At 35.8% G+C, this 14,779-nt stretch overlaps 1 protein-coding gene across 1 annotated transcript in view; it reads left to right on the top strand.

The window, feature by feature from the left end:
* TG (thyroglobulin) overlaps window positions 1-14,779 on the top strand; it is a 352,924-nt gene that overhangs the window by 320,091 nt on the left and 18,054 nt on the right. The window contains exon 45 of the mRNA XM_031947228.1: window positions 7,446-7,553. Within this exon, the coding sequence (XP_031803088.1) occupies window positions 7,446-7,553 (108 nt within the window). The remainder of the gene's footprint in view (window positions 1-7,445; window positions 7,554-14,779) is intronic.

Genomic DNA, 14,779 nt, shown 5'->3' on the forward strand with positions numbered 1-14,779 from the left:
AGAGTTCAAAGCCTAGAATAAAGAAGATCTGAGTTCAAAACTGACCTGAATTTATATTTGTTTTCAGATACTTACTAGTTTTGTGATCCTGGGCAAATCATTGAACCCTATTCACCTCAGTTCCCTCATCAATAAATGATCTGGAGAAGGAAAGGACAAACCACTTTAGTATCTTTGCCAAGAAAATACCAAATGGGTTCCCAAAGAATCAGACTTGATTGAAACAACTGAACATCACTCACATTTCTACAATACTTTACAATTTTACAAAGTACTTTCTTCATATCACTGGCAAAGATTGGAACTGGAATCCTTCTCCAATTCTCCTGCCAATTGAAATATTTTTTTCTGCCTTATCACATTGCCTACTGGGAACTGACAAGGTTGCCATCACACTGAATCTTAAAAGATCACCTTGTAAAAGAAGTTTCATAAAACATGACTACTCTTAACTATAAACTCCTTCAGAGATGGCACTATTTTGTGCTTTTCTCTTAATATCCACTTCCACCACCTACACTTAGGATAGTACCTTGCATATTGTGGGCGCTTAATAAATGCTCATTGGATTGGTTTGGTTTGGTTTAGGAAATAAGACTAACATGAAGGAAAACTGGCCTAAAATTCAATCCATCCTAAATTTTAGACTTGGCTTTCCCTAATATGAAAGGTATCTACTTACAAATTCTAGAATCTTTTTTTTTCTCATGGCATAATATTATTATTTATCATAAATGGTCATAGTTCATGGATTGTCCAAGCTGGCAGAAGGGGCAGGAGATTCACATATGTATGTGCAATTGCCAGAATGATTTACCTACTGAAACCAATATACCACAATACACCCTTTGGGAGCTTCTGTTCCAATAGGTATCAATTTCTATGAAATAATAGTCAAAGATAAAATTGTGTTCACATCTAAATATTAACTTGTAGCGGGTAAGACTATGAGTGCTATATCAATACACAACGTGCTCAGCAAATGTTGGAGGAATTGAGGAAGACTTCAGAAAAGAAGTGCAATCAAAGTAGTTACCTGAAAGATGGATGGAATTTGACTAAATGGAAAGACCTAGAGATGGGCATCTTTTTTTTTTAAACAAATATGATTCCCTTAAATTCAATAAATTTTTTTTGACTCTAAAAATGTCTAGCTAACATAGGGCTATGTAAAAGGAGTGATGTAAAGCCTTGATAAGACTGAACTCAGTTGCACAGGGCATTTTACAAAAGAAAAAAGAGGTACTTTCCCTGAAGTCCACAATATTCAATGTGGTCAATTGCCCCCAAGCCCCATGTGATTCCCATAAATATAAATTGCCAACATGTTTTGCTAAAGAAAAAGTAGAGTTCAGAATTCTTCAAATCTCATCATACTTGAAAAGTAAGATCATACTGATTTTTCTTGTGCAGCATAACAAAAAGCAAATATGTTTAGAAGATTTGCACATGTTTAATCTATATCAAATTGCTTGCTGTCCTGGGAAAATGAGAGAAAAATTTGGAACACAAGGTTTTGCAAAGGTGAATAATGAAAACTATCTTTGCATGTTTTTTTTTTGAAAAACAAAATACTTTTTAAAAAAGAAAGAAAGGTAAGATCATAGAATTCAGCATTAAAGAAGACCTTAGATATCATTTTATTTAACCCTAAACTTTGAGGGTTAAGAGGGGTAAATTACTTTTTCCTGATCACACAGATAATGGTCATCATCATCATCATCATCATCATCATCAAGAATGTCAGGATGCATATGGTATATTATAGTTAACAAAGTGCTCTGCAGGCACTCATTTGACCCTCAAAACAATCCACCCACAGTTGTCATTATACCAATCTGACAGATAAAGAAACTGAGTCACAGAAGTCTTCCTAACTACAAATTTAGGAACTCTAACCATTATTCTAAGCTGCCTTTTAGGTAGTAAGCAAAGAGGCAGAATTCAAACCCGGACCTCCAAATCTGGTACTCTTTCCAGTGTGTTACATTGAAAGATTATGCAATTATAGTTCCGGAGTTATTTATGACTGACCTTGAACAACTCATCCTCTTCTAACCTTATGGGACTTAGATATAAAATGAAAACCATCAGTATTGAGTCATGGGACAATAGAGAAAAAAGCTATTCTTAGTGGGATATGGTAATTTGGTGTAAGGGACTAGAGCTGGGAATTAACATGGATACAAGTAATGAGTCAATTATTATAGAATAATATATCATGAATCTAGGGGCTGAGGCAGCTTTAGTGCCTGGATTTAATGAAGCTTTAGGCCAAAGTGGAGGGAAGCAGTCAATGTACATAATCTGGGCAAAAGCCAAGTTTTAGGGATGTAGATGTTTCAGACATGAAGGAAGAAGAAATTAAATTCATATAAGTAAAAAGACTAGAAAAATTATTTCTTGGGCCCCACACCAGGGCCACTACAATTTGACTATCAATCCAGGAGAAAAGCCATCTGACCCTGATTTTAAAACACTCATAATGGGCTACATAGATTAATGATATCAGGTATGGCTATCCCATTAGGACTAGTGATTGCAACACAAATCGGAGACTAGATTTTCTGGGGAGTACCTGCCATGTTCCTTCTTCTTGATTCCCAGAAAGTACTATTTGTTTGATATTTTCATCTTTATATGTATCAGAACCACTGAGGTTTTATATATATATAAGAGGAATCATTTCACTCTGGTACTTCAGTCAGCAGCTCAGAGGTATTTTGAAAAATATCTAGTGCAACCAACCCATTTTAGAGAAAAGAAAACCAAGGTCCAAAGGGGTAAGCCAATTTTCCCCAAAGCAAAATTAGTAGCAGGACTTAGATTTGCACAGAGGTTCTCTAAGGCTTTTTCCATTGCATCAAAATGTGCAATGAATAAGCTGTTGGATGAGGAAGGAAGTTCTGGATTCGAATCTTGATCCAGGTTATTTACTAGTTCAGTGATCAAATGTCAAGAAATCTTAGTGCCTTCATCTAGAAAATGGGGATAATCATACCTCTGGATAATAGGATCATGTATAGCAATATTGTGTATTTATATATTACCTACTATATAAGATCTTAGCAAACTTTAGAATATTACATATAGGATAAGTATTATTGATCATTATTTTCTCAATTCAACATAGCCTAAAATCCATTATTATTAGGAATAATTTTGGTAATTGTCCAATTCCATTGTTGAGAAGAAAGAAGAATATAGAAAAGAAGCAATAGAATAAATGGAAAGAATAGTGACTTAGGGATCAGAGATTCCCAGTTCAAAACACACTTTGATTGCTTGTTACCTGGGTGACTATGGACAATTTCTGTCCCTTTTTTCTGTACTTTGGTTTCTTCACTTGGAAAATAAAAGGATTGGACTATGTAATTTCTAAGGTCTCTTCCAGCTTTAAATCTAATGTATGATCTTCTTGTGGGGAAATTGTATGCTTATTTTAATTATCCTTTCCATAAGAAACTGTATTACACATGCACACACACAACACACACACACACACACACGCATCATGGGAAATGTACCATCTGGCCCATTTTACTAGGCCAAATTGTGTGGATTGATTCTTTTTTCCCAAGATATAGGTAACAGCTATATATTGGCAGGAATCCAGAATGCCTGAGGGGTGGAAATCTAACAATTCCAAATACTTGCTGTGATATTGGGAGGAGATCAGAAGTGGGAAGGCTGAACACTTTCTAAAGGAACCTCCTGCTGTAACCAGACATGTCTGTTCCTGACCCCCTACAACTCTGTCTTACACTTTCTCATGCCTTGCTGCATTTGCTATTGCCATGACCCACAAATTTCCTCCCCTCCTCTGTCTCATTTGTGAGTGCCAAGGGAAGGAATGCCTTTTAAGGACCCCAGTACAACCAAACTGTATAAAAGCTCCCATTTGATGGGGACCTACTCATTTAACTCCCCAACACACTCCTCAAGTAACCTGATACATTTAGGCTAGAATGAATATGAATATTGTCAAGCCACAATCATAGATGTGGTCATTGGATCAATTTTAAAGTTTTATCTTTTCTGGTATTTCTGCACCTGTAGAAATATCACCTGGCCTGCAAGTTCCATTTCAGTTAGCCAAAAAGCATTTTCTATGTGTTAAACACCAGAGATGCAAAGAAAGGCAAGATAGTCCTTACTTTCAAGAAGCCCACAATCTAATGGTAAGAAAATGTGGAAACAACAAGATAAATACAGAGTAATTTGGAGAAAATATTAGACAGAAGGCACTAGGAGACCTGAGCATAGATTTGATTGAGACTTGAAGTCAGGGAAGCCAGCAGGAAGAACAGAGAAGGGGGAGCATTCAAAGCTTAAGAGACAGGGTGTGAAAATTCTTGATGTGAGCAGATGGAAGATCATTGTCACTGGAAGATCATTAAGGTGCAAGTCGACAAGAAAGAAAATGACCAAGCTGTGAAGGGCCTTAAAAACCAAATGGAGAATTTTACATTTGTATAGCAGAGCATTTAGAAGATTATTGAGTAGGGGTTTGACAGTCAGACTTCTTCTTTAGGAAGATGATTTTGTCAGCTGAGCAGAAGATGAACTGGAATAGGGAGCCAATCAGAAGACCAATTGATTTATCTAAGCAGGAAGTGATGAGATCAGTCAAAGAGTAGAAAAAGGGTACGTATGAAAGATATAATGAAAGGAGAATTGATAAGACTTCCAATGGATTGGATTGGGGAGAAAAGTGAGAAAGAGGAGTCAAGAACAGAAGGTTTTGAGCCTAGGTGACTGAAAGGATGCTGGCCATATTCTACCTTCTCTGGGAAATCTTCCTTCCACAATCTATCTGGGAATCTCTGATTTCCTTCAAGATTCAGCTGAAAATACATGAAGCCTTTCTTAGTTGCTTCCACCTAATCTAAAAGATTAAAGTGGCTTGCTATAGGTCATGTGGTTAACAAGTAGTAGAGCCAAAATTTTTACCAAGGTCCCTGTTCATTGTTTCTTCTACTGTACAATATTTATGTCTTATATTATTATTACTAATAGTAATAACAACAGTCTAATGTTTATGTAGTACTTTTTTTTTAGCACTATAGAACTTTTTTCACTTTCCTCACAATACTTTTGTGAGGTAAGAAGTGCAAGCAATATTATCCCCTTTTTTGACAAGTGAGGAAACTGATACTCAGAGAATTTGTCATTTAATTAAATGATGCTTAAATTGTTAAGTGGAAGGGGCAATACTTAAACCTAAACCTTTGGCTAGAAGTATGACACTTTTTCTATATCAAATCTATTATATCAAATCCTAGAATCATGACCTTAGAAGACATTTAGTCCAGCCTAACAATACCAGTCTCAATAATAAATCTTCCAGCCTCTACTTAAAGATCTCCAGTGATGAGAACCCCTCTATCGCCCTAAGACAGCCCATTCCACTTTTGCATAGCCCAATTGTTTATAGTTTTTTCCTTCCCTTGGACCCGAATTTACTTTTATGACAATTCTATTATTTTCTCCTTGTTTTGCATTTTCAGTCCCAGCAGAACAAATACAATTTCTTTTCCATATGACAGATCTTCAGACAGCTTTGATCTTTCCCCTAAATGTTGTTTTCTTCAGGCTAAAGAACCCTTTTCTGTCAACCAACTCTCAAATGACATGATCTCAATTTCTTAGAACATCCTGATTTCTATCCTCTGGATCTTCTCCAACTTATCAAAGCTTTGTTTAGAATATGGCACCCAGCAGAAAATGTAATACTCAAGAAATGCTGTGACTAGATCAATAAATATTTCATTCCTGATTTTTTTTTAATGTTTCCTGTTAGTCTCAACTTCTCTCCTCCCCCAGAGACATTCTAAATTATACTACAAATTTACACTCACTGTATTTATCTCAGTTATCCAAGAAAATAGATAAATGATAAGACTTTGACCCCATCAGGGCACATCCCAGCTTTCTGTTGTACTAAACCAATGTAACCATCCCTGAACTGGCTCTCATATTTAATTGTTGATTTAATGATATAAAGGGCTGAAACCCTGAGTAGGTGCACTGGAATGAGACAACCAAGCACTTAAGGCTAATTACCAATTGGACAATATTCTATTAGCATATACTTGGAAAATAGCCCATCCCCTTATCCTGTGCTGACTTGATCTTTTGGTGTATACAGAGAATTGTAGGAGGGATTAGGGGGTGGAGTAATACAAGCCAGAGTCACTTTGATGGTGGACAAGGAGAAGGGAGGTTGTGGAGAGCCTGTGACCATTTCCCTTCACTTCTCCCCCTAAAGACCAAGAATAAAGACCAAGGACTTTTGCTTATCCTGACTCTGGCTGATTCTAAGGCATCCAGGATGCTAACCCGGATTTCACATTATGATATTTATTAAGTGCTTCATTTAATTAATTATTCAATCAATCAACACTTATTAATCCTCTAATATGTAAATATAATAAATAAAATTATCCCAACTTAAAATAATAACAATGGCTTGTATTTACATAGCACAGTAAGATTCCCAAAGTGCTTTGAATAAATTAACTACTTTGATCCTCACAACAACCATATGAGGAAGCTTCTATGTTTACCCCCATTTTATAGTTCAGGAAATTAAGGATTAAAATGGTTAGGTGACTTTCCACACATCAGGAAGTAAGGTAGAATTTAAGATTCTAATTCAAGTCCAATTCTCTATGCAATAGTCTAAGCACTATTAAGCAGCTAATTGACTCAGTGGATCAAGTGTCAGACTTGGAGTCAGGAAAACTTGAATTTATGTCCTATCTTAGATCTTTATTAGTTTTGTGACACTGGGCAAGTCTCTTAATCTTTTCTGTATCTCAGTTTACTCATCTGTAAAATGAGGACTAATAGCAGGTGGGTGTTGTAAAGATCAAATGAGTTTGTAGAGAGATAAAGCATTTTGTAAAATTTAAGGAACTTTATACTTGCTATATATCATCATTATCATCTATTATTAATATTATTAAGTCCAGCCATAACTTTACGTAAGCACTGGATTCAAAGATAAAACAATCTCTGCCCTCACAGAACTTATATTCTACAACAAGGGTGGTAGCATGTACCCAGATAAATCAATACAGACCACTTGGAAGTGAGGACACCAATAACTGTTCCTAGTGTTTAGGAAACAGCTAAAGGGATTTTGTATAGAAGGGGCTGCTTGTTTATCCTTGCAAATATTTTGCTGTGGGTAGCATTTGGCTCTCCTTGAGGGAATGGACACAGGCACAGTATTGGTGGGGGAATGGGAGTTAGGGCAGGGGTGGGGAACAGAGCAGTTCTCTTGAGACCATGCGAAAGCCACATGTGGTAAAGCACAGGTTTGAATGATGAAGTGTCCTTATTTTCAAAAAGAGACATCCATTATTTTAGTAATGACTACTGCATTCATAGTGTAACTCCCCAGATCATCTAACACTATACTCTTTCTCTTGCTCCAGGGACTATTTTATCAACTGTCCCATTATTGACATGGTTAGCCATTGGGCAAGGGGAACCCGAGGGAACATCTACATGTACTATGTGCCTGAAACCTACTCTCAGAACAGGTAAGAACCATTTGGCCAGAAATAGCTGGACTTCTAGAAAAATGTGTTTCTTGTCTCTAGATGATCCTGGATCTTTTTTTTTTTTTTTTTTTTTTTTTTTACTTTAAATAAAATTAACCCTTCAGAATTTCAGGAATCTGTAACTTTGTAAGTATGCATATTTTCTCTTCTGCTGGAGATCATAACCTTTCCTTGATTTAGTAAGTGGTTTTTGACCCTTTAAACAACTTCATGGTCTTTCGAAACTTAGAAGATTCATCCTCAGCTGACCCACATTAAGTTTATTGGTATACTTTTCAAATGTAGTTGAACCAGCTAGTATTTATTAATTGTCAATAATAAAGAGCTTTAAGGTTTGTGAAGGGCTTTACAAATATTATCTCATTTGATCCTCATAACCATAGTAGGTAAATGCCACTACTATCCCATTTTACAAATGAGGAAACTGAGTCAGACATAGGTTAAGGGACTTTTCTAATCTCCCAAAGGTAATAAGTGTCTGAGGCTGGATTTGAACCTCAACTCTTCCTGATTCAATGTCCAGCTTTCCATTCACTGTGGCCCCTACCTATCACTTGAACTCTTGATAAATCATTTGAGAGTCAATGCTATGATGAGGAATCTGTAAGAGTCATTGATCCTTTTAACCAGGGGCCTCTGACTAAATCCAGGACTAGAAATTTATAATGTATTAGAGAGAAGGAATTAGGGAAGGAGAGAAAACAATCAAGGAGAATAGCTACAACATACTCATAAATTTCTATGATATGAGGTAGAACATTGATTCTCAAAGCATGGATTTCACATGCTAGTGCTTTAAAATTATGAGCTAGTAATTCTGTGGTATTTGTACATGTCATCATCTATGTTTGTATGGGATTTAAATTTATAATTGTATGTAAATATCTTCCAACATTTCTCACAGCAAAAAATAGCATGTTTCTCATAAATATATGAACCAAAGTGGAGAGTGACAGGAGTAAAGGAGAGATACACAGGTACAGTGCTTTAGACAAATGAAAAATCTTTTTAACTGAAGGAATTAGGGAAGGCTTCAAGGAAGAAGTCCCTGAGCTAAGTCTTAAATGAAAAGAAAGTTTTCAAAGGACAAAACTAAGGCAGGAAGAAGTATAATTGGTATTGGTACAAAAATATCTTGTAATAAGGAAACTGAGGCCAAGGAACATTATAATTTCCTCAAAGAGAAGTTGAATAAGAACTTGAACCCAGCTCTTCTAAAGCCAAGTCCAAAATTAATTTTGCAATACAACTCCTGACTTCTAAGAAGACAAGACTAGCCATATGGTCTGAATCAGCCCACCAGTCTGTCTCTGATATTTGTATCAAAGGACATGATGTGGTTGGACATGATAGCCACCCCCAAAATTTAGCAGCTTTAAGCAGGGAGTGATTCAATCTCACAAGCCCAAGCTATTTTCTCCTTGAAAAAACATAAGCTCTTTACACTGGTCCTGGTTTCCCCAAAACCCCTTCCCATCTGTCATCCATGAAATGCTCAAGGCCTCCTTTGAAGTATTTCTATGTTTGATCTGCCCCACATCTTGGGGATTACAAGTTAACCAAAGAAAGGAAGGGATTTAAGTAGTTTGTGCAAAAACTCTAGGCAAAAAAGCATGAGGGTTGTATTGAGGAGAGAAAAAAAGAAAGAAAACATCTGTTTCAGGCTCGAGGATGAAAGAAACCTGTCTCAGCCTGTGGTTGGTTGAACATGTGGTCAGAAATACCAAAGATGGGAGATGTGTCCAGAAATATCTCCCTTCTGGAAGGGGGAGTTACTGGTGTCTTTTGTCATTAGGGAATAGTTACATTATTCCAGGACCAACTCCTTAATTTGGGGCCCTTGGCCCCTTTTATAAATGGAAGTCAAAGGAAATTCAATGCTTTTGTCCTTATAGCTAGAGCACACCAACAACTGTGTCTTCTGGGCCAGGAAATCTAGGTTACATGCAGAAAGATGGAGAAACCAGTTCAATGCAATTTTGTTTGATCAAGATCAAGTGTTCTGAATAAATCTACTGTTAGTAAAAATCACACAAACATGGTCATCAATGGCTATCACCAAATGAACTCATATCATCTAAGTTGCAGAGTGAATAAAGTGTTGAATTAGAAGGTTGGGAAGACACAATTTTAGATCCTACTTCAGACATTTACTAGATGCATGACCCTGGGCAAGATAAGTCAATAGCATTTATTAAGTGTTTACTATATTCCAGGAACTGTGCTAAGTACTGCAAGAACACAAACAAAGAGAAAAAGTAGTCTCTGTTATCAAGGAGCTCAAATTTTATTTAGGGAGATATCATGAAAATATTTACAACAAAATATATACAGGGTTATTTGGAGGCAATATCAGATCAGAGTGAAGTAATAGGTCAGTGTCACTGTGTAATAAAGAAAATGGAAGGAGTAAAAATAAGAAAACTCTGAAAATATAAAAAGAAGTAAAGGCTTAGTAAACTAAGGGCTTTGAACTCCAAATAGAAGATATTATATTTGATTTTGACAGCAATGGGGGACTATTGGAGTTCATTGAATAAGGAAGTAATGTGTGAGACCCATGCTTTTAGAAGATCTTTTGAACAACTGTGTGGAGTATAGAATGGAATAGGAAGAAATTTGAGGAAGGAAAACCAACTAGCAGACTATTGTAAATAGTATAAACACAAGATGACAAGGGCCTACACCAGGATTTGTTTTAAGTAATTTATATACCACTTTATATGATTTTAAATTAATTAGACTACTTGAAGTCAGGAACTCTTTTTTGCTTCTTTTTGTATCCTTAGCACTTAGCACAGTTGCTGGTACATAATAGGTGTTTAATAAATGCTTATCAATTGATTGATTATTGACAGTGGGCGGTCATTTTGTTTCTCTGCATCTCAGGTTTCTGAGGTGATTAACAAGGCCCCTTCTAGTTCCCAGATCCAGACCTAATTTTTTAGATCTCATGAGCTAAAAACAAAAATTCCATAGTGTAGGTAATAGAAGAAAAGGTGACTCCAAAGGTGATCCCATTCTGGGAATGGAGCAAAAAAGGACAGAGCACAGTGCACTTTCAGTGTGTTCCTTCATAGTGTCCTCTCCTCAGCCTGTAAGCTGGGGGCAGGGGCCACAGTATCTCAAGCAAGCATAATAATGACACTTAGGGAACAGCCAGAAATGAGGTCCAAGAGCAGGCTGTGTCAGAATTCCAGGACGATCATTAAGCAATAGGAGGTTGTCAAAGGTGCGATCCAAGCCCATGTGAGTCAGAATAGACTCACAGCATGAGGAAACTGGCAGAGGCATGGTCTTGGTACTCTGAGTCAGAATGAAGGCTGAATTATAGAATAATAATAATAATAAATACTTCTCTCCACTGAACACAGACCTCAAAAATCTTTAAATGTCAAGAGATGATCTAGCTGAGTTGTCATGGCTTAAAAACTCATCACTCTGGTGAGAAGCCTCTCAAAGTTAGCCAGGCTGGACTTCATGCAACAGACATGCAATCTATTGATAGACCCAAGTCCTTTTCACTTAGGACAAGACTTACCAGAAGTTGTACTCTTTCTATTGGCAAAGCCTTCAGGAACCGACCATTCCATCCATACCACAGTGGGAACGTAAACTGGATGCTCTTCTTTAGGAGACAAATCCATTTTAGAGGAAATGTGGTCTGATGGGTTGCACTTAGAGTTCACCTCCTACCTGTATGAACTAAGTGACTCTGGATTTAACTTTTCTGAACCTCAATTTACTTATCTTTAAAAGGAAGATAAGAAAACCATCAGTATTCACTTCCCAAGGTAGCTGGGATGACCTAATAAGAAAATAGTATCACAAAACCATAGTGATAGGGAGCTTCAGAGACTTATTTTTACATTATATTATAATTGTAATCCCTCATTTTACGGAGGAGAGAGTTAATATTGCAGCATGCTCTAAGTGTTTTCTGTCATTTGACTAGTTGTATTGTTAGGATCCCTTCCCGCAAAGGGAAAAGGGCCAAAGCCTAGTGATTGACTTCTTAAACTTTTTCTACTTAAGATCCCTTTTTGCCTGAGAAATTTTTTTTTGTCACCTTGAGTATATAGGTATATAAAATAGATATACCAATCAAACATTTGCTGGTAATAAATCATAATTTTGCAACTTTCATTCAGTTACATGACCCCTCATGGGATTGCATGCAATTAAGAAGCTTTAGTTTATGACAATATCTTGGGGAGGGGGAAGAAACATAGTTATCATGACTCAATAAAGTAATAATATAAAGTTTTGTAAAAAATAGTCTTTTATAATTTTGAGCTAGAAAACACCTGTTCTTCAGTTGTCTCATTTTAGAAATAAGAAAACTAAGATCCAGAGGTGATAAGTAGCAGAAAGGATTATAACCAAGGTATCTGATTCCAAATTCTTAAATGTCATTTGTTATTATGATCATAATAATCCAATAAACATGCATCTATTAAATAACTACTATATGCCAAGCACCATGCCAAGCCTCTGAGAATGAAACTTTCTATTTATTGGGGATGAGGGAGACACATCATATAGATATAAATAAATATCAAATTTATGAAATAAGTTCAAGGCAGTTTGGGGGGAAAGGTGGAAACATTAGCAGCTGGAGGGACCAGAAAAAGCCTCACGGTATCCAAACTGAAAGAAAACAGGGATTCGAAGAAGCAGAGCTAAGGAAGGAATACATTCAAGGAAAGAGACATTACAATGTCAGAGAAATGGGAAGTGAACTAATGTGTGTGTAAAGAACATTAAGAATATCAATTTGGCCAGAATGAAGAATGCATGAAGTATAATATACTATAAGGCCCAAAAATAGGATTTTCAGTGAAGAACAGATTAGTTTTATTTGCTGCTATAGATAATAGAGAGCCACTGGGGTTTGTTGAACAGGAGAAATATTCTTTAAACCTCAAAATGAGGTTTAAATTGTAGATTTAAATTAAATTGTAAAAATGTGAATTAGTATCATAATTACTACTCTTTAAGCAGATTGATAAAAATAGCCTGTTCAGCCTTCCACACAGAACTGCTCTGTGTAACTAACATGTAAGGGATAGGCTAAGAACTTGGCAAATTGTAAACTTTGTACTGATGTGAAGAATTTTTAGTTCTGTCCCTTTAAGGAGTACACAGGAAAACATTTATAATGACTAAGAAAGCAGCAATGTTTAACTTTTATATAAATTATCTCCTTTTTTGGAATGGAATTGTAAAAGCTACAGACAATCACTATATTTCTTCATGTTTTTCCGGACATCTCAAAATTACACATCCCAAATATTATCTTTACTGGTTGACTGTCTTGGCCCTTTTTAGAAATTGAGTCCAAGGCAAATACTGAAGTGGCTGGACTAACTATTCCTTGTGTGGTCAATAAGATTGACCAATAAAAATTCATGTTAATAGAAGAGGGGGATAAATAGAAAGTCCTGGGTTGGAGGTTTGGCACTTAAAAGTTACAGGTTCAACTCCTAGCACTAATATTCTCTACCTATATGATCCTAGACTAATCACTGCAGATATGGTTTGCCTAAACTTAGAAAAGAACTTAATCAAAGTGTTTCCAATAATTTGTAGGGGAAAGATAGAAAAACATAACCTAGATGATAACACAATTAGATGGTTCCAGAAATAATTGAATAATTGGACTCAAAAATAGCTATAGATGATTTGATGTCATCTTAGAAGGCAGTCTCCAGTGGAATGTTCCAGACATCTGTTGTTGGCTCTGGCTCAATATCTAACATTTTTATCAGTGACTCAAATTTAGGAATAAATGGAAAGCTTATTAAATTTGCAGATTTTGGAGGAATAGCTAACACATTGGGTGATAGAATCAGAATCCAAAAAGACTTTGACAGGCTGGAGCATTGGGCTGAATCTAATAAAAGGAAATATAATAGAGATTAATGTAAAATTTCAGGTTCAAAAAATAAATGTCCACAAATAGAAGATAAGAAAAATTAGCAATTTGTGGAGGAGGAAGTACTGAGGGATCAAGTTAATAATTAGAAATTAACCTTCTGCTGTGCATTCATCTGATTGTTATCTCGTTAGGATTCAGCATGGGCAGAATAGACTCAAAGAAGAAATAACATACACATGTAATATGGGTATAGAAATCTATCTTATACTCAGGAAAATAGGAGGGGAATGGGAACTGGAAAGGGGGACAGATGATAAAAGATAGGGCATATTGGGTGAAGGAATGGTCAGTAGCAAAACACTTTTGATAATGGGCAGGGTGAAAGGAGAGATAATAGAATAAGTAGTGAGGGAATACAGTTAGCAATAATAATTGTAAAAAAGAATTTTAAAGCAAATTTCTCCGATAAGGCCTCATTTCTCAATCACAGAGGCAACTGATTCAAATATATAAAAAATAAAAGCCATACCCCAATGTGATCAAAAGATATGATCTATGCCCAAAAGGTATATCCTTTAACCTAACAATACCACTATGGGGCATAAATAACAAGAGAAATTTTTTAAAAAAGGAAAAAAAAAGCCTATATGTACAAAAATATTTGTAGCAGCTCTCTTCTCAGGGCAAAAAAATCAGAAATTGAGGAGATGCTCATCAATCCCATCAATTGGGAGGAGATGGAGGAGATCCCCCATCAATTGGGGAATGGCTGAATAAATTGTGGTATGTGATTGCCATGGAATATTATTGTTTTATGGGAAATGATCAGTATGCTCTCAGAAAAAAACAAAACAAAAACAAAACAAAACAAAGTCCTCCGTGAACTCAAACAAAGTAAAATGTACTATATACAAAGTAATAGCAATGTTTTGGGATAACGAGCTGTAAATGACTTTGCTGTTTTCAGCAGTACAATAGTCCATGACTGCTCTGAAGGATTTATGATAAAAAATCTACACTAGATCAGAATCCCTTCTCTCTCTCTCTCCACCTCCACCTTTATTTTTCTTGTAATTTTTTTTTTAAATTAGGGTGGAGATTTATGTTTTCTTTCACAATATGATGTTTTATGAAAATGTTTTACGTAACTTCACATGTGATTTCTTGAAGGGGTCTGGGAGCTGGGATAAGGGAAAGAATCTAGAATTCAAAAATTTTAAAAACAAATGTAAAAAAAAATTTAAATGTAACTGGAAGAAAATATTAAATAAAGTTTAAAAAACATTTAGAGAAAGGATTCAGCATGTGACTTGTCCCAATTTAC

This window comes from Sarcophilus harrisii, chromosome 1 (genome assembly GCF_902635505.1).
Source record: "Sarcophilus harrisii chromosome 1, mSarHar1.11, whole genome shotgun sequence".
Classification (NCBI taxonomy): domain Eukaryota; kingdom Metazoa; phylum Chordata; class Mammalia; order Dasyuromorphia; family Dasyuridae; genus Sarcophilus; species Sarcophilus harrisii.